General features: G+C 49.2%; 2 protein-coding genes and 1 pseudogene across 3 annotated transcripts in view; 2 read left to right on the top strand and 1 right to left on the bottom strand.

Annotated features, from left to right (window-relative positions):
- LOC109440476 (patr class I histocompatibility antigen, A-2 alpha chain-like) overlaps positions 1–9,980 on the top strand; it is a 78,432-nt gene extending 68,452 nt beyond the window's left edge. The window contains exon 8 of the mRNA XM_088795859.1: positions 9,909–9,980. The gene's annotated coding sequence lies outside the window, so the exon portion shown is untranslated. The remainder of the gene's footprint in view (positions 1–9,908) is intronic.
- The window catches only part of LOC109439082 (HLA class II histocompatibility antigen, DQ beta 1 chain-like), a 185,880-nt pseudogene that overhangs the window by 124,116 nt on the left and 42,605 nt on the right, over positions 1–19,159 (bottom strand). The gene's annotated exons all lie outside the window — the stretch shown is intronic.
- Positions 6,792–10,044, top strand: LOC148758878 (patr class I histocompatibility antigen, A-2 alpha chain-like). The gene is made up of 8 exons (XM_088795861.1): positions 6,792–6,881; positions 7,185–7,469; positions 7,715–7,990; positions 8,584–8,859; positions 8,977–9,090; positions 9,527–9,559; positions 9,706–9,753; positions 9,909–10,044. The coding sequence occupies exons 1-6, from the start codon at positions 6,818–6,820 to the stop codon at positions 9,529–9,531; spliced, it is 1,020 nt and encodes a 339-aa protein (XP_088651987.1). The 5' UTR covers positions 6,792–6,817; the 3' UTR covers positions 9,532–9,559; positions 9,706–9,753; positions 9,909–10,044.

Here is a 19,159-nt window from a genome sequence, read left to right as displayed (position 1 = left end):
CTATGCAGAATGTTCCAGACTTCTCCCTTGCCCCACTCACCTGAGACTGAATGTGGCATGAAGCAAGCACCACATAACAGAACACGCTGAAGTGTCCAGACAAACACACTCTACTCCTTTATCTATCTTATGTGAGTCACAGTTCTGGGCAAGAAGATGGGGAATATTACCTGTGGGTGAGGCCTCAGAGTTATCTATCATCAGCAAGAATTTAGTCCTTTCTTTAGGTGACCCACTAGCCACCAAATGACAGGCTGACTACAGTGAGCCCTTCCATCCTGGAGGGTCATCCCCACAGGGACAGACACCTATGCCATGTGTGGGTTTTCCTTTCCTGTCCCCAGAACATCAGCCGGCACCACCACCTGGGGGCTTCAAAACCCCTGATCCAGTCTTGGAACTGCTCTCGGCACAGCAACTGACCGGGGGACCCACTTCACAAGAAGGAGGTGCAGGCCGGGCCGTGACCGTGGGGTCCACTGGTCATGTCACATCTGCACCACCCAGGGCTGCTGGCCACACAGAACACTGGGCAGACCTCCTGAAGGTGTCAGTGAAGTGCCAGCCTTGAGGACACGCCCTGAAGGGAGGGGGTGACATCTTCCAGGATGCATTGTATTTACTGAATCAGAGACTTCTGTGTGCTGAGTTCTCAACAGGAAGAGAACGTGGGTCCAGGACCAGGGGGTGGAAGCAGGTGTGGCCCTGGTCACCATCACTTAGAATCATCACACACACACACACCACCACCCCCCGGGGATGTGGCACTTCCTGTCTGCACAACTCTGGGTTCTCAAGGGCAGGAGGTCCTGGTTCCCAAACTGGGGGCCCCTCTTAGAAGGGGACACGACAAAGGTCTCACTGAACTTACATTATGTTTGTCACCAGGGAAGTGTGGGCCCCACATGCCTAGGGAGAAGCAGATGAGAAGACAAGTCCCCTCTTTTTCAGCCAGGAGTAATGGACCCTGATCCACAGGAGGGGGGGGGGCTGCTGTCACATAATGGGGGCAGGGAGAATACGTGGGTATCTGGGTAATACCCTGTAGTTCCCTCTCGTTCCCTGTAACTGTGAAGGGACACGTACAGCAAAGGAGTCTGAGAAGGGTTTGAGTTCCAAGGGCCCAGGCCCCTCAGGCAGGAAGGTTTGGGTCACATCCCCCAGGTAAGCCACCGGGGTCCCCACTCCTGTGCCCTGAAATCCATGGCAGCATTTGTGCAGAGGCCCTGCTGCCCAGGGGCTGTTCCCAGACAATGACGGGTCACAGGAGGGACACTGAGGCAGGCCATTCCCGGGACACAGGGCCTCCTCTGATGACCGGTGTGGCTCAAGCACTCTCCTAGGGCCTGGCTCCACTTCACTTAGATTGCCCGGCAGGGACCTGAGGGACCTGAGATACGGCTGAGAACCTTCTCCCCTGACCATCAGACTGGCGTCTCCGTCTGCTGGCTCTTCCTGTGTTTTCTGGCTCCTTCTCCATAGTCTCTGACAGGTGTTTCTCCTGGTAACACACTGCTGAGTTTAATCCCATCTTGGGGTCTGCTTCTTGGAGGACCCCGAGTAACAAAATCATTTTAATCGGTATACCAGCAACGTATTATTTATCTAAGCTTCTAAAATCCTTCTCTTCACCCAGCTTCTCTCACCAGCGTCTGCTCAATTTTGCTTGTCTTTGTATTACCTCTTAGAGGTAACAGATGTTTATTGTTTTAAGCCACTATATTTTAGGGGAGTTTGTTCCACAGCAACAGATAACTAATAAGAGTCTCTACCCCTATTTCCTTACACTTTGAAAATGTTACCTGCACTCACTCTTTCGAGTTCCTCTCTGCCTGTTCTCTCTTTTATCCTCTTTTGTGTTTTCTCCTTTCTTCCTTCTTTCCTTCCCTCCTTCCTATAGTCTCATTATCAGGTATCTCAATGATACATAATAATACTACGTGGTTATGCTAAAAGGAAGCATTATCTGGGTGCATGTGTTAAAAGTATAATGACAGGTATATGGAATAAAAGGAAAGGAAAGGAAAGAAAGTAATTAATAGTCCGAACAGAAACTGCCTGGGTGATTCTGCAACCAAGGAACTGATCTCCAACTCTTAATTCCTCTACTTAAGCTGAGTTTGGTTTATTTTCAGAACAGATACATCAGCAACATGAAGCCTTACACGCTCCTGGTAAAAGTTTAAATTGGCAGAAGCACTTCAGAAACCAAATGTACATCATCTTACCTCCTGTGCTTAAAGCTCACACCCCTGTACCCAGCCTTCCCTCCTGATCGTCCTCTCCGGGGAATCCCTTGCCTTGCTCCCAGGAGACAAGCAACTGGGACAATCACGTGTGCATCAGCAGGGAAACAGAGAAAGTGTGGTGTCAGCATGAAATGTAAGACTTCAGCAGTGAAAACAAATGAAGGACAGCCTCACACATGGGGGTAACTCCCTATGTAATGCTGAGTCTCAGAAGAGCCCATGCAGTGAGTTCACTGGACAGGAAGTTCAAAAATGGGCAAAAGGAAATAATATTTGGTTTGGGGATGTTATTATAAAATCCTCAGAGAATCTCCACCGAATAGTAAACACAAGACTCAAGATAGAGGTTACATCTGAAGGACAGGTTTGGGGACATGGCCATGGACAGGTGGCTTCTTCACAGGTTCTGTTTCTGACAGCGGTGTGTGCCCAGGTATTTACTTGATCATAATTCCTAAACAGACATTTTTCAAACTGTGACTTGTGAACCATTCCTGGTTAATTTCTAAATAAGGAAATAGAAAAAGAAATACCAAAGTTTATTGCAATGATCCTTAGAAAGAACTACCCACCTTGGAACAAAGCTACAGCCAATTGTTATGAGCCATGTCAGAGAGGGGGGCCGGGGTGTCACAGGAAACAGCTTTGGCGAGAAATGGGTCACGTGATCACTGGCATCTCTATAGATTTTCTGGGATACAATGTTCATTGTGACCTGCAAGGGATTCTATCTGCGAAGGATTTGGGGTGTTATATTTAATTTCACATACAACTGAATTAACTACTTTTACATAAGTGGAAACACACATTTTTGATCAATATAAGTTAAACTGGAAAACACTATAAAGGGGAAACCATTGATAGAACAGAGAGTGTGAGTGGAAGACACAACAGAGCTGCTTTAAAACAAACTTCAGCGGCGCATATCAACAGTGCTGTTTAGAATCACATTGGTGTCTAAGTTATTTCTACCAAATCTCAAAAACACAGTGAAAGATGTGACATTTATCCTAGGATGCCAACTGGACACCCAGTTTTGGAACACTTTGTCCCTAGATTGGAGTTAACCATCCCTGCCCAATGTATCACATCAAAATTGTTGTCAGGACACCAAGCGAGGTGTATAGACTGAGGCATGAGGTTCACATGTTTCTAACATTTTGAAAAGTGACTTCGTTAGGTATGTATTTTTGAAGATGAGGTTGAGTAAGAAAATTGGCATTTTAGTCAATATTTCTGACATTCTTAATGAAATAAAAGTGAAAATTCTAAGAAAAAGAAAAGACAGTTATTGTAAAGGTATTAATGTTATGGCGCTCAGTCTTTACCCTGTGTGATCAGCTACTATATGTTCTCAACTTTGCTGCCAGTTATTGTAGGGAACTTTGTTATTAACGGCATCTACAATAAACCTTACAAATATTGTTGTATCTCCTTTCTCTGTCTCAAACTTTTAATCACTACATTCCAAAAGTGAGATTTTAGGCACTAAAGAAATTAATCAGATAAAAGAATCATTTGATTTAAACAATTCTGAAACAATATTTAACTGTAATTTTTATTTTTATATGTATGTAAATTCTTTGACACTCCTCCCTTCCAGAGGTGCAGTAATTCCTTCTCTCTTGAGTGTGGGCTGGACTTAATGACTCACTTCTCATCAGGCTGATGTAATGGTGTGTGACTCCGAGTCTAGGACATAAAACACTGCAGTTTCCATCTTGGCTTCTCTCTCTCTCTCTCTCTCTCTCTCTCTCTCTCTCTCTCTCCCCCCCCCCCCCCCCGTCTCTCTCTCTCTCTCTCATCACTACTATAGGGGACACCAACTACCTAGTCATTTGCTGCTTTATGCCAAAGTCCACACAGCAAAGAACTGAGGCCTCCTGGGACCATCCAGGAAGCAAATGAGGCCCCTTCCAACAGCCCTATGAGTGAGCCGTGTTCCATGCGAGTCCTCCAGCCCCAGTCAAGCCTTCAGATGAGGCAGCCCTGGCTGACAACTTGACTGCAACCTTGAGAGAGGCCTGAGCCAGAAGCGCTCAGGTAAACCTCTCCTGCATTCCTGACCCTGGGAAAGTGTGGGAGATAATACACATTTGTTGTTTTGAACTGCTGACTTTTGGGTAATTTGTTATGCTGCCATACATGACTAATACAGTGTCCAAAGAGAAAATGAGAATGAATTATTGCACTTTTTCATTTACTCTAAATTAATTATAAAATATTAAACATGTCATTTGGTTTTAAGATTTAAGAATTTCCATAGCTAATAGAGAGGATGCATTTTATTACCATTCACAACAATCTGTTTACTTGAACGTCATTTCCAACTGTGACCCAAATAAACGGAACAGCAGGCCATCCTAGGCTGATTCTGTGACGGTCCCTAATAACAACCCTGGTTATTCATCTTCCCCCAATTATTTAATCAAACATTAATATAGGTGCTGGGAAGGGATTCTACAGATGTAACTAAGGTCTCAAATCAGCTGACCTTAAGACACGGGGACTATCCATGGGGAATGTCCTAATCAGGTGAGGACTGACTGGGGTTTCCCCTTCCCTAAAGATTACAAGTGAGAGGGATTCAATATGAGGCATTTCTCTACTGGGGACATTGAAAATGGAGGACCACATGGCAAAGACTGCTGGTGGACACTAGGGGTTGGGGCAGCACCCCCCTCGCTGACAGTTGTCAAGGAAACAGGGACCTTAGACCTACAACTGGAAAAAACTGAATTCTGCTAACAGCTCTCTGTAAGCTGGGAGGAAGATCCTGAGCTCAGGATGAGCTCACAGCTTTGTGACACCCTGAGCAGAGATCCCATCCACACCGGGCCTGGATTTCTGACTAAGGAACTGTGAGCAAATAAGTGGGTGTTGTTTTGAGCCACTAATTGTGATGATTTGTTACGCAGCAATAGAAAACTAATACACAGGCTCAAGTGTGCAACAAATAAGCACACAGCATTTTTTCCACTGCAATGAATTTATGAACAGATATGCCCACTAGTTTGTAATAAAACATTTTCTAACTTTTTTTGTATTTTAAGTGACATAAATTTTCATTCATTCATTCAACAAATAATTTAATGCCCACTATGTATTAGGCTTCACATGCTTGGGATACAACTTTGACCTAAACAGCCCAGAGCCCCTGTGCTCATATGCCTGACATTCTAGAAGCTTCCCAGAGTGAGACGGAGCCATTGGAGTGTTTTTAGTGAAGAAATGACACAGCCTCACTGACGTTAGCAGGATTGCCAGTCCCTGTGGGGAGAACAGTCCTTGGCTGGCAGGTGAGGTGGTGGCACTAGTGCCACAATCAGGAGTGAGAGGGTGGTGGGGACTAAGGGGGGAAGAGGGCCTGAGGGGTGAGAGAGACAGAAAAGAGCTGGAGAAGCAGGGGGAGGGAAAGACGCAGAGGTGAAGAATCCTAAAGCAGTGGAACTCTCAGGTTGAAATATGTTGTGTTATAGATCTTTAATAAATTATCTAGGACCCAGCGGGGTGCTCTGTGGAGCTGCCTAAAAACTAATCACCTCCTATGCTAATCAGTTTAAAAATAATAATGTGTCCCAATAAAATATGCACTGCTGAGATGTGATGTATTCATAAAAACAGGCAACACAGGAGCCCTGGTGAAGGGCATTTTAACTGCTTTGAACACTTGCAGCTTTGAGGTTGTAGATGCTCCTCGTTGAAATACACAGTAACAAACTGCTTCCCCTGCTTCTTTGTATTGAGGATGCGGGGACTCAACAGACAAACTCAGGGCTGTGGAATGAAGATCATTTTACAGTAGAAACATCCAGAGTCACAGGTGCACAGTCTGGGAAAGTGAGACTTAGGAGCTTTGAGAGTCTGGCTGCAGCGCTGTTTACACACATTTCTGCACCAAGGGGGACAAATCACGGTTTTACAGATTAGCTTCCTGGTGATCAGGGGTTTCCAAGCTTGTTCCCACTGTGGTTAATAAACAACAAGGAGACTGGTCTCTATGAGAATCTCCAGCTGGTGTTTTCAGGCACAACTTCTCCAGGGTTAAAGAGAAAAGCCCTGTCCTTCCTCTATTCCCAGGGCGAGCTCACTCTGTGGCATCAAGTTCCCTGGGGGTGTTTCTTCCAGAAGAGTCCAGGGGGAGAGGTAAAGGGTGGGAGGTAGGGAGTCCACTTCAGGGAGAGGGATTCGGGGAAAAGAAGAGGAGGAAAAGGGGCTGAGCCCTGGTTCCTCAGACAGTCCCTGGGTCAGGACTCAGGGTGACAGTGTGACACAGAGCGCTCCGTGCAGGAGGAGGGGTCAGGGCAGAGTCCCAGGTCCCCTGAGGGCGGAGTCTGGGGCGGGGAAGCTCAGTGTTGGGGACTCCCCACCTCCCCGCGGTTTGACTTCTCCTTCTCACAACCTGTGTCGTGTCCTCCTGTCTGGAAATTCGTGACGCTGCCCCAGTTCTCACGCCCATCGCGTGCCCTGTTTCTAGAGAACACAATCAGTGTCACCGCCTTTCCGGTTATAAAGTGTCCACGGACCCGCCCGCACGCAGATTGTCCCCAGCCCCGAGGACTCGTGTCATGGGCCCCCGAACCCTCCTCCTGCTGCTCTCGGGTGCCCTGGTCCTGACCGGGATCCGGGCGGGTGAGGGCGGGGTCGGGAGGGATGGGTCTCCGCGGGGGGAAAGCCAGGGGACCGCCCGGTGGGAGAGCAGGACCCTGGGGAACACGTGTCCCCACCGCCCGGCCCAGACCCCAGACCCCCGGCCCCGCCCAAGTCCCGCCCACTCCTGTCGCCCACTCGGGTCTCCCACCCCCTCCCCTCTCAGTCCCCCCCTTTTCCGTCTCCCGGGCCTCCTGCCCCTCCTGGCCCATCGCCCTCGGACCCAGGACCAGCGACGGGAGGAGGGTCGCCTGGGTCTCAGCCGCTCCCCGTCCCCGTCCCCAGGCTCCCACTCCCTGAGGTTTTTGGGCACCACCTGGTCCCGGCCCGGCCGCGAGGAGCCCCGCTATATCGGCGTCAGCTACGAGGACGACACGCAGTTGATGCGGTTCGACGGCAACGCCGCGAACCCGAGGCTCGAGGCACTGGCTCCGTGGATGGAGGGGCCGTGGGTGGAGCAGGTGGAACCGGGGTTCTGGGCCCGGGAGACAGAACAAGCCAAGTTATACCAACGGACTTTGCGAGCGGACCTGCAGACAATGCTCAAGAATCACAACCAGAGCGAGGCCGGTGAGCGACGCGGGCCCGGGTCCCGGTCACGACCCCCACGGACGGGCCGGGTCTCCCGGAGTCTCTGGGTCCGAGCTTCACCCCGAGGCTGTGGGACTCGCCCGGCCCCTCCACCCGGGAAGAGCCCGCCGGGACTTGCAACCGGTTTCCTTTTCAGTTTAGGCTCCATCACTGCGGGGTTTAAGGGCGCGGGGCTGTCCGCGGGGCGGGGTTAAAGGTCGGAGCTGACCTTAGGGCGGGGTCAGGGTCTCACACCCTCCAGGTGATGACCGGCTGCGAGATGGGACCCGACGGGCGCCTCCTCCGCGGGTACCTTCAGGAAGCCTACGACGGCGCCGACTACGTCGCCCTGAACGAGGACCTGCGCTCCTCGACCGCGGCGGACCCCGCGGCTCAGATCTCCAAGAGGAAACGTGAGGTGGTACAATTGGCAGAGGCTGTGATGGGCTTCGGTAAAAGCAAGTGCTTGGAGTGGCTCCGCAAATACCTGGAAAAGGGGAAGGAGACACTGCTGCGCGCAGGTGAGAGGGGCCGCGGGGGCTCCTACGAGGAGAGGAAGAAACGGGATCAACACCGGGACACCCCCTCCCCGACCCCGGGAGATGGAGTCCGCCTGGGTTTTCAGATCCGGTACCAGAGAGCGACCCAAAGGGCCCCCTTTCTCTCAGGGACAGTTAGGGGTGCAGTCTCTCAGGGGATGGAGGGGGGACCATCTCAGAAATAACTGATCAGCGGTTCACTGTGACTCTGGCAGCCGTTCTGGGAACCTGGGGGGACTTTCTCTCTCAGGCCTTGTTCGCTGCCCCGCACACAGTGTGACTGAGCTGTGACCCCAGCTTTTCTGAGTCATGTGGCCTCCACCCAGCTCAGGACCAGAAATCCCTTTTCTCTCCATGGGAGACCTGTCTCTGCCCTGGGCTGTCTCAACTTGATTCTAGAACTTTCTAAAGACTAGAGATTATCCCCGATACCTATGTCCAGTGTGGTGTGTGGGTTTTGTGCTCCCTTCCCCCACCCCAGTTGTCCTGACCAGTCTCAGGATGGTCACATGACCACTGCTGGAGTGTCCCCTGAGGGATGCAAACGTCCTGAATTTTCTGACCCTTCTCCTCAGACCCCCCAAAGACACAGGTGACCCACCACCGCACCTCTGACCGTGACGTCACCCTGAGGTGCTGGGCCCTGGGCTTCTACCCTGCGGAGATCACCCTGACCTGGCAGCGTGATGGGGAGGACCTGACCCAGTACACAGAGCTCGTAGAGACCAGGCCTGCGGGGGACGGGACCTTCCAGAAGTGGGCAGCTGTGGGGGTGCCTTCTGGAGAGGAGCAGAGATACACGTGCCATGTGCAGCACGAGGGGCTGCTCGAGCCCCTGACCCTGAGATGGGGTACGGAGGGGGCCCTGGGCACAGAGCCTCTTCTCAGGGAAAGCAGGGGCCTCTGGAGGACGTCAGGTCAGGGCTGAGGCCTGGGGGTCAGGGCCCTCACCTTCCCTTCCCTTCCAGAGCCGCCTCCTCAGGCCACCATCCCCGCTGGCATGGTGGTGGGCGTCATTGCTGGTCTGGTCCTCCTTGGAGCTGTGGTCACTGGAGCTGTGCTGTGGAGGAGGAAGCGCTCAGGTAGGGAAGGGGCGGGACTGAGGTGTCTTGTCCCACTGGGGGGTTTCAAGCCCCAGGTGGACGTGTGTCCTGCCTCGTTATTGGGAAGGACCATCCACACACATGTGCTTTCGCAGTCTGGGGCCCTATTTGCTAACAGTTTATTAATGCACGTGTGAAAATGAGGGACAGATTTACTAGCTTGATGATTCTGGTGATGGGGACCTGATTCTCAATAGTCACAGGTCAGAGCGGAAGGTCCCTGCTGAGGACAGACCTCCAGGAGGGCGGTTGGTCCAGTCCCCACACATTTACTTTCCTCAGGTTTCCTGATCCTGCCCTGGGTCTGTAGTCACAGTTCTGGAAACTTCTCTGGGGTCCAGGACTAGAAGGTTCCTTTATGACCTCATGGTCCTGCCTCCTTCCTGGCTTCTCACGTGATGTTTTCTTCCCACAGGTTGAAAAGGAGGGAGCTATGCTCAGGCTGCAGGTGAGTATGGGGGTGGGGGGGTGATCCCTGAGACCCTTGGGATAGTGTAGATGGAAGCCCTTGGGGGAGCTCACACACCCCCAAAATTCCTCCTTTAGCCACATCTGCTGTGAGCTCTGACCACATCCTGTTTTGTTCTCCCCCAGGTGGTGACAGTGCCCAGGGCTTTGATGTGTCCCTCACGGCTTCTAGAGGTGAGACCTGGAGGCCTGAAGTAGGGGGTGAGCAGAGGGGACAGGACTGGGTACTGGGGATTCTTTGGGACATTTTGGGCATGTGGTGCACTGTTCAGAATGTCACCACTTATAGCCATTAACCTGAATTTGTTCATGAATATTTTCTTCTACAGCGTGAGACAGCTGCCTTGTGGGGACTGAGTGATGTGAGATTTGTTCCTGCCCCCACTTTATGACACAGGAACCTCTGATCTCTTTCTGCAAAGGGCATCTGAGTGTGTCTGTGTTCCTCTCGCATCATGTGAGGAGGTGGGAGACTGCCCGCCCCCTGCCCTCCACGCCCCCTCCCCACACTGTCCGAGTCTCTTCCCTGACCCACTGTCCTGTTCCCGCAGAGGCTGTTTCCATTCCCGCCTTTACTTCATGTTACACTGAGCGGCAACTTCTTACTTCCTATGGAAATAGGAATGTGGATACGAATCTATTGTTTCAGTTCTTGCCATGAAGGTTTTTTGGGTTAATTGAAACAGAATATCCTAAAGTTAGAAAGGAAATAAATGGAAGACCTGAGAACCTTCCAGAATCCATGTGTTTGCTGTGCTGAGTCTGTTGGAGGTGGAGACAGGAGAGGCTGTGAGGACCGAGCGTGGACGCGGCCTAAGCCCAGTTGGGGCTCAGTGCATTGTGGGCTCTGACATAGTCACTCCTCGGCGGGGTCTCCTATCTGCCCCTTTGTCCTCGTCCCTTCAGTAGGACCTTGTCCCAGCAGGACCTGTGATCACAGGGACTCTAACATCACCAGGTCTCGTTTTGTCAGTGACAGCTTCGTGTGGCCAGGTCAACAAGGCTCAGGCTTGGCCCTCAGCCCCCATCTTCTGGGTGTTCATTGTTGTTTCTATAGAGGAATATGACTGTGTTTGTCCTGGTTACGCGTCCTGGTCCCAATTCTCCTCTGGGTGTCCCCTGCCTGTCAGCAGCAGGAGGTGTTTTCCTGTCATTGTCCCCACAAGGCCAGGGGGACCCTGCACACAGGAGTCTGTGGATTGAGAGGAATTTTCAGGCTCATCCAGCTCTCGCCTCCTTCTAGGGCTTGATGGTCCTTCCATCTTTTCCCAAACTATCAGAGGAACCAGATTCTGGAATGAGCAGAGGAGGGATCCCGTGATTTCCCATCTTAGATAAGTTCCTGCTGGAATTCTGCTCTGCTCGCTGCATCTCTCCCTGCCCTGAGCTCCAGTGCTGGCTCCAGTCCAAACTCGGGGGTTTGTGAAGCAGAGTCTGCTTTAGATTTGTATTTGGTTAGAAAATAAGACCCATAAGTGGAGGCTCACTGTTTCCTGAAGAGGGAAATGTAACTGTGCTGTGGTGAGCAGGAGGGCAGGTGTGGGAGAAAGCAGGGGGAGGGGAGAGCAGTACCTGTGAGAAAAGGGGAGGTGGCCCTGATGCCAGTGTGAGGGGACTTGGTGCTGTAGCTGCCACAAAACAGCATGTGACCCGAGGCTACATTAATAAAGATACTGTCCTTAGAACAGGGAGATGCTGTCACTGATCATTCACTGACATTGGCCGTGTGCCAGATGTGTGACAGTTTCTGCCTCTGGGAAACATCACTGAAGTAAGTCAGAAAAATGGCTGCCCTTCGGGAGCGTCTGTTCCAGTGGGAAGAGACAGACTATATCCTATAAGCACAGTAAACGAGGAAGGTATGTATGTTAGAAGGAGATAAGTGTTCCGGGAAAATGCAGTGGGAAAGGGGATCCAGAGTGTGGGGTGTGGGGCCAGGGAAGACGGCTGTTTTGATTGGGGTGCTCAGGGGCCTCACTGGGAAGCTGACCTTGAAGGAAGATGTGAAGGACACAAGGAATTACCCACGAGGACATCTGGGCACGTTCTTTCCAGGCAGGGAACCTGCAGTGGGAATATTCTGGGGCAGGACTGTGTCTGGTTTCTGGGAAGAGCAGGGAGGCCGGTGTGGCTGCAGCAGAGAGTGATGGAGAAGAGACAGGTGCGGCCAGACCACGTGGCTGGGAGGATGGTAGAGGGCAGTGACCTGTGCGCTGAGTGAGGGGGAGGTACAGGACAGTTAGGAGCAGAAGGGGACATGGTGTGACCTCCTTTCAGAGGACGGCTGGGGCTGCTGTGCTGAGAACAAACTCGGGGGAGGGAGGCCGTCGGGAAGCCGGAGGAATCTGCAGGGTTCTGGGCTGGACCTGCTGCCACTGGGGGTGAGCGATGGGAATAGTGGGAGTGGGGTCTGGGTACGTCCTGAAGGTGGACATTACAGCATTTCCTAATGGGTCAGTCTGGGATATGAGAGTCAGGGACACCCAAAATCTCAGAGGATACAAGTAGAAAGATGGAGTTGCTGTTAGCAGAGATGGGGGAGACTCTGGAAGGAGCATATCTGAGGGGTGGGGGGCCTCACAGACATTCATTGTAAAGATGCTGGAGCTGAGATGTCTGTTAGAAACACAAGTGAGGTCATCAGACTGGCAGTTGGACAGATGAGTCTAGAGATTAGGGGAAATGTTATCTGGAGAAATAGACTTGGGAGGTGACACATATAAATGATGTTTGAAGCCTTGAGCACAGATGAGGTCACCAAGGCAGTGATGGCCACAGAAGAGAAAGGAACAGGACTGAACCGGGGACCCCCAGTGCTGTGATCTGATCAGACCACACACCCTGCAGACGGCACAGTTCTGGCCCCACGTCGATAAGGCACTTAGACCAGCGAGTCCCAAACTTCCCTGGGCGGGAATCCCCTGGACATCTTGTTAAGACTCAGAAAGTCCGGAGCAGAGCAGAGACTCTGGATTCATGAGGAGGTTGGTGCCGCTGCTGGTCTTCAGATCACACTTTTAGTAGCAAGACCGTCACCAGGATTCCCACAGGCTGTGCGTCAGCCTCACCTGCAGGGCTTGTTACATGAGGTCTGACAATTAAGATCGCGAATTCATCCTAAAAAAAGTGCTACATACCTCCTTCTGAATATCACTATGGTCACCTTCAAAGTACTCCCCTAGGGAAGCTATGCACTGAGACCAGCGCCTAGTCCACCCTTCAAAGCAATTTTGGGACTCTTTTTCTGGAATGACCATCAGAGCTGTCATCGTATTACCCTTGATGTCCTGAATGTCATCAAAATGTCTTTCTTTCAATATTGCCTTTATCTCTCGGGTAAAGAAAGAAGTCATTGGGGGCCAGATCAGGCGAGTAGGGAGGGTGTTCCAATACAGCTATATTTGTTTACTGGCTAAAAACTCCCTCACAGATGGTGCCATGTGAGCTGGTGCATTGTTGTGATGAAAGAGCCATGAATTGTTGACAAAAAATTCATGTCGTATAACTTTTTCACGCAACCTATTGAGCAGTTCCAAATAGTAAACTTGGTTAACTGCTTGTCCAGTTGGTACAAATGCATAATGAATAATCCCTCTGATATCAAAAAAGGTTAGCAACATTGTTGCAACAAGTTCATGAACTTAATTGTCAGGCCTCACAGAACTCAGGAAAATGCTAAGCTTACTGTTACAGTTGGTTATAAAGGACACAAGTGAGCAGCCAGATGAAGAGGTCGGTAGGGCGAGGTCTGGAAGGGTCACTAGCACAGGAGCCTCTGTCACCGTGGGGTTCGGGCATTCAGGACCACCAACCCCCAAGTAGCATGTGGATGTTTTCACCAATTCAGAAGCTCTCTGAACCCCACTGTTAAGGGGTTGTATGGAAGTTTCACTATATAGGCACAATTAATTAAATCATTGGCCATGGGTGATTGAGCTCAGCCTCCAGCCCCTCTCCTGAGGTTGGATGAGGCTGAAGTGCCGACCCTCTAATCACAGCTCGGTCTTTCTGGAGACCAGCCCCACCCTGAAGCTGTCAGGACCCCTCAGCCAACAGTCATCTCATGAGCATCCCAAAGACACTCTGGTCACCAAGGAGATCACAAGGGTTTGGGAGCTGTGTGCCAGGAAAAGGGGACAAAGGACAAATATTTCTTATTATAGCACAGACTACACCCTGGTCTTTGCCCACAGATCCTTATGGGAAAAAAATCATAACAGTTACAAGATGCTGGCACATCACTGGAGTCCCATTCAGCCATTAACATTTAGTCCAGTGCATCGTCCTATTGTGTGAAAATGTCTCCCAGGCTGAGGCCACTCAGCTTTGCAGGCTCCACTCGATCTTGTCAGGTTCCAAAAGCAGAAGTGGTCTCAGCTGTACACGGCTTCACCCTTTCAGGCATCGCTATAACTGAGCTGGAGACAGTCTCATCTCTTGCTCACACGTCCTTTGAGTGCTAATGTAACACTCGATTCCCCTCAGTACATAACCCATTTACTCATTCCTTTACCTGCAGCTACTATTCCCCATTCTCTCCATTGATACTAAACGTTTCCACCTTTGGAAGGGACGTTAGCTTTGGCGGCTGTGCTGCTCTAGATGGCAGGCAGCGATACCTGTCTAGCACGTGCGTCCCCTCTGTCCATCCACAGGGGACGGTCACAGTGCAGGACGAGTGGGCTCCCTGAGCACAGGCCATACAGCTGTGGTCACTGTCAGCCCCTGGGGATCCTGACAGGTGTGACAATATAGTTAGTGTCATGCTCAGCAGTTAGTCCTGTTTCCGGCATGTGTGGTGGCAGCCCTGTCCAGAGACCAGGGCACCAGGTGGGAAGAAAGAAAGTTGAGGTGACATAGTCACACCAGTGTCCCCCCACTTGGGAAGGATTGTAGTCATACCAGCATCTGCCCCAAGCTCTACTCAGACCCACCAGAAAAAAGAGGAAACCATGCAGTGGGGACACTCCCATAGCCCCACAGGTGGGGTGTGAGCACACACGCATTAAGGGGTGTCAGCCAGCCCGTCGTGCCTCTCCCCCACCCCGTTTTAGACAGCCAACGTTTCCGTTGTCCATCCAGTTCTCTACCAAACTATTACTCCGCAGAGGATGTCTCTCTGCCCTCGTCGGACATTATGGGCTATAAGTGTGTTCCTAGGTCTGAAGAAATGTGACTCGGCGTCCACACTGGTGCAATGTCTTCTGTTCTGGGCCTTTCCTAGCGCTCTGAGCCTTGACATGGACCACCCGGTAAGCCAAGCCCAGTCCAGAGGCAGCGGCTACTCTGTTAAGACCCATTCCAGCTGCCGCCCTGGGGCTGGGGCCTCCGTGTGACTTGTCGGCCTCGAAGGCCTTCCCACCAGGGCATCTGTGACATCGCCATCTGCAGTCTCTCTCTTGTTGGCACACAGAGCAGTTCTTTGTGCCTCAGCGAATGCAAGAGGAATATGCCTAGATTCAGCCCATCTCTTCTTTGCAGCAGCCCCCCAATGTCCCTGTATTTCAGGGAGCCAGGGGAAAGAGGCTCCTTGCCCATGCGCATACCCTCCCTGCACCCGCCCCTGGCAGCACGACCCTGTATAAACCATCCCTACGTTTTCATGGACACTTCCAGGCACAGTCCTCAACACTAGAGTGTGTCGCCAACATCATCCAGGATATCACGTGTATGTCAGGTGTCAAGATTATTTGATAGGCTAATTTCAATTAGTGGCCAGTAGCAGCTAGTGGTTGCCCCTTGAATGGAAATTCTCTAGTTCAAAGTTCCCATAGTCACCACTGAGCGGCTCAGAGGCTTTGCCATGAGGTCCCGTAGCTGCTCCACTCGGGCTGTCGTACAGAGACTGTGTCTGTGCTGGCTCTGCAGCTTCCGTTCCATGCTCTTTGGGTTCCATTTAGCACGTCCAAGTCATGTTGCTGACAGGGTGCATTTGCATGTCTCTGTCATGCGACACTAGGTAGGGACAGTGTTTCCCAGCCAGACATAATATCCGTTCCCATAACACACTCAGGTACAGGAGACACAACCTCGTCACTAAAACCTGCATAAAATGTCCCATTTGCATCCTCATCTTCACCTGAATCCTATCAGCTCTTATGTGTCTACATTCTCTCAATCTAACTGTGCCCACATTAGGGCTTCACCAACGGGTTTGGTACCACAGGCAGGGGGTTCCCGTGTGAAGAACTCAGTGTAGACCATTACACCCCCTCTTCTCCAACCCTAGACCGTTCATCGCTTGCGTCCCCACTGGGGGTGGAGTAAACTCTGGTTCTCAGTCAATCTTTATCCTGATTAATGTGCTGACTATTGTCCCAAGTGATTGCAGATCAGGTTTCTCATTCTAGTCTTTGCCGTCCTGCTTTTAAAATTCCCTCACACTGGGGTGAATAGAGCGATCTTGTTTGGGGCCCTTTAGTTTTGAAGGAACAACAAGGGTTCCCCCTTTACTCCACCCAATCTTCGGTAGTGCTGTATTAAGACCTTTGTTTTAACTTCATCAGTGTTTGTTTTATTCTTCCCATTTCTCTTTTTGCAAGCAAACAAGCATAAAGCTCTTGAATTAGGAAAACAAATAGTACCTTTCAGGGAAGGAATGGTGATGCTTCTGCCTTTCTTGTTGCAGGAAAAGCATAGGTAGCTTTAAAGACAATTAAGAGAAACCTGACCTAGATACCTAAACAAATGAGGAGAGATTAGAACTTTATCATTATTTCTCTAGGCTAGGCCCTTGGGGATACACTGGGACATGCGGACTGTCCCCACAAGGACTTCTATATCCCCAGGAGGTATAACTGGAAGGTTTACCTTCTGACCCCCTGCACTCATTTCACCCAACGCCCCACCCGCTGCCCACAATCACTTCTCTGTGTCTCTGAGGTGTTTTTGTTTTTCTTTCAGATTATTCAGATAAGTGAGAGCACCCAGTATTGTCTTTCTCTATCTGATATTTTGCTTAGCTAATGCCTTCTAGGTCCTCCATGTTGCAAATGGAAGGATTTCTTTTTTATGGCTGAATAATATTCGTGTGTGTGTGTGTGTGTGTGTGTGTCATGTTTTCCTTAACCACTCACCCACTGATGGACTTAGGTTGTTTTGATACCTTAACTATTGTAAATAGTGCTGCAAGGAACATGGGGGTGCATATACGTTTTTGGCTTGGTGTTGTTGTTTTTTCTGTTGTTTTTTTTTCAGAGAAATACCCACAGGTGGAATTGTTGGGTCATATGGTAGTTCTAGTTTTAATTTGTTGAGCAACCTCCACACTGTTTTTCACAGTGGCTATCCCAATTTACATTTTTACCAATGATGCACACATGTTTCCTTTTTTCCATATCCTTGCCAACACTTGTTATTTCAGGTATTTTTTGATGAAAACCATTCTAGAAAGTGTGAGGTAATAGGTATTTGCGGTTTTGATTAGCATTTCCCTGATCATTGGTGATGTTTATCATCTTTTCGTGTTCCTGATGGTTATTTGTATGTCTTTGGAAAAATGTCAGAGATTTTTCTGCATCAGTTGTGATCATATATTTTTTATCCTTCATTTTGTTTATGTGGTGTATCATCTTGATCTACGTGCAGATATTGAACCATCCTTGTATCCCGGGAATACATCCCACTTAACCATGGTGTAAGATCCTTTGAATATACTGTTGAATTTGGATTGCTAATAGTTTATTGAGAATTTTACATCTATCTTCATCAGGGATATTGGCCTATGATTTTCTTTTTATTGGACACTAATTTTCTTTTCTTGTGTTGTCCTTGTCTGGTTTTGGTATCAGGGTCAGACTGTTTCCATTGATGCTTGGACTCCACAATCCTCATTGTAACCACACCCACCTTGACTTGGGCAGCTGAGCACCACCACTTGGTCTCTGACACCCCAGGATCCAACGACTCCCATTGCATTTAGGTTTCCCAATTCAGTGACTGCAGTTCTCGTCTGCATAGAAGGGTGATCACAAAGCTTGAGGAGCTCCCTCATAAACTTATTTTTCACAGTATTAGTGAACGGTGTGTCTTCTGGACCCCCTCCCAGTTGGGTAAGCACGTCTTAAATAGCCATCTACTCTAACATGCCAATCTCTGTAAATATTTGAATCCCTTTCTCTACATTAAATTAAAGCTGGTCTGGCATTTCCAAGTCAATGACCACAACTCATCTTTTGGCCCATATTTCAATGAACCAATCAACTAACCACACAATCCGTTAAAGTCATTTCTAACCCCCCAATCTGAAACATTAAATGCAGAATCTCTACTTAATAAGCCCATATCAAGAAATCCAGCTTCATTTCCTTCCACCATTATTTCCTGTTCACCCCATACATATTCTCTGGATTTCTGTCTGCATAAATTAGAACAATCAAGTAGTTATTTTGGAGTGCAGTACACCCCTTTATGGACCATACTTTGTGTCCCACAAAATATAAATGCAGGCAGGAATTTAGAGGGAAAACTTGCTTTTATTTTGAGGGTATTTGTCAAATTTGGAAAACCATAGTTTGGATTCTCTCAGACTCACACATTCTAGTATAAGAGATGAGGCCCAGAGCTTGTCCACAGGGAAAGTCTACTAGGAGACACTCCTGTTTCTCCAAAACCTGAGCAACCTAAGACTCATATCCTTAGAGTAAGTGTGAAACAAAAGAAAATCTATTACATTCCCTGTACTACCCAGGCTTTTCCAGAGAGACAGAACCAACAGGGTGAGTGTGTGTGTGTGTGTGTGTGTGTGTGTGTGTCTGTGTGTCTGTGTGTCTGTGTGTATCTGTGTTAGAAAGATTTATTTTAAGGAATTAACTCACATAATTTTGGAGACTTGCAAGTCCAAAATTTTCAGTGTGGGTGCACAGGCTAAAGACACAGCAATGTCCACTGCTGCGGTTCAAGTCTGAAAGTCGTCTGGATGGAGACCAGGAAGAGCCAACATTGCAGTAAAAGTGGGAAGTTCATCTGCTGCAGAATTCCCTCTTTCTCAGGGGAGGATAGTGTTTTTATCTATTCAGGGCTTCAACTGAGTAGATAAAGGCCCCCACATGATGGATGGAGGACAGTCTGTTTTACATAAAGTCCCACAATTTACATGTTAATCTCATCCAAAAAACACCTTCACAGAATCACTCAGGTTATTGTCTGACCAAATTTCTGAATGCTGTGGTCCAGAAAAATAGACACATAAAATTAATCATCACATCCTTCAATACAAGAATATTCTAAGGAAAATTTCCTTTGACCTCAGAAGACAAGGAGCAACAGCTATTTCTGAGAATCTGTAATCAACTACCAGACAGCCCTCCTGTAATTTGTTTCCCAATATCACTTTAATATGTGGGGAAAAAAATATTTGTATTTGCTCAAAATCAGAGAAGAGAAAAATATGAAAATCAGCAATTGGAAAAAGAAGATACTTTATAGGAATAATGATTAGAATGACAGCAGTTTCTACATTGGAAACAATGTAAATGAGATGACCAATGGGCAATATTTTTAATGCACTGAAAGGAAAATGCAGTCAAACTAGAATTTTATTCCCAACAAAAGTGTTTTTCTAAAATTAAGGCATTTCCAA

The sequence above is a fragment of the Rhinolophus sinicus genome, chromosome 2, assembly GCF_057876585.1.
Source record: "Rhinolophus sinicus isolate RSI-liver-muscle chromosome 2, RSI-T2T, whole genome shotgun sequence".
In the NCBI taxonomy this organism is placed as follows: Eukaryota; Metazoa; Chordata; class Mammalia; order Chiroptera; family Rhinolophidae; genus Rhinolophus; species Rhinolophus sinicus.
The sequence above is the reverse complement of the archived record's forward strand: the minus strand, read 5'-3'. Positions and strand labels throughout refer to the sequence as shown.

What these genes read in the sequence shown, in the direction of transcription:
- LOC148758878 (XM_088795861.1), top strand. Translation starts at nt 6,818, where the DNA reads ATGGGCCCCCGAACCCTCCTCCTGCTGCTCTCGGGTGCCCTGGTCCTG. An exon ending in CCTGACCGGGATCCGGGCGG is followed by an intron (nt 6,882 to 7,184) that starts GTGAGGGCGGGG and finishes CCCCGTCCCCAG; the next exon opens with GCTCCCACTCCCTGAGGTTT. An exon ending in GGAGACACTGCTGCGCGCAG is followed by an intron (nt 7,991 to 8,583) that starts GTGAGAGGGGCC and finishes CCTTCTCCTCAG; the next exon opens with ACCCCCCAAAGACACAGGTG.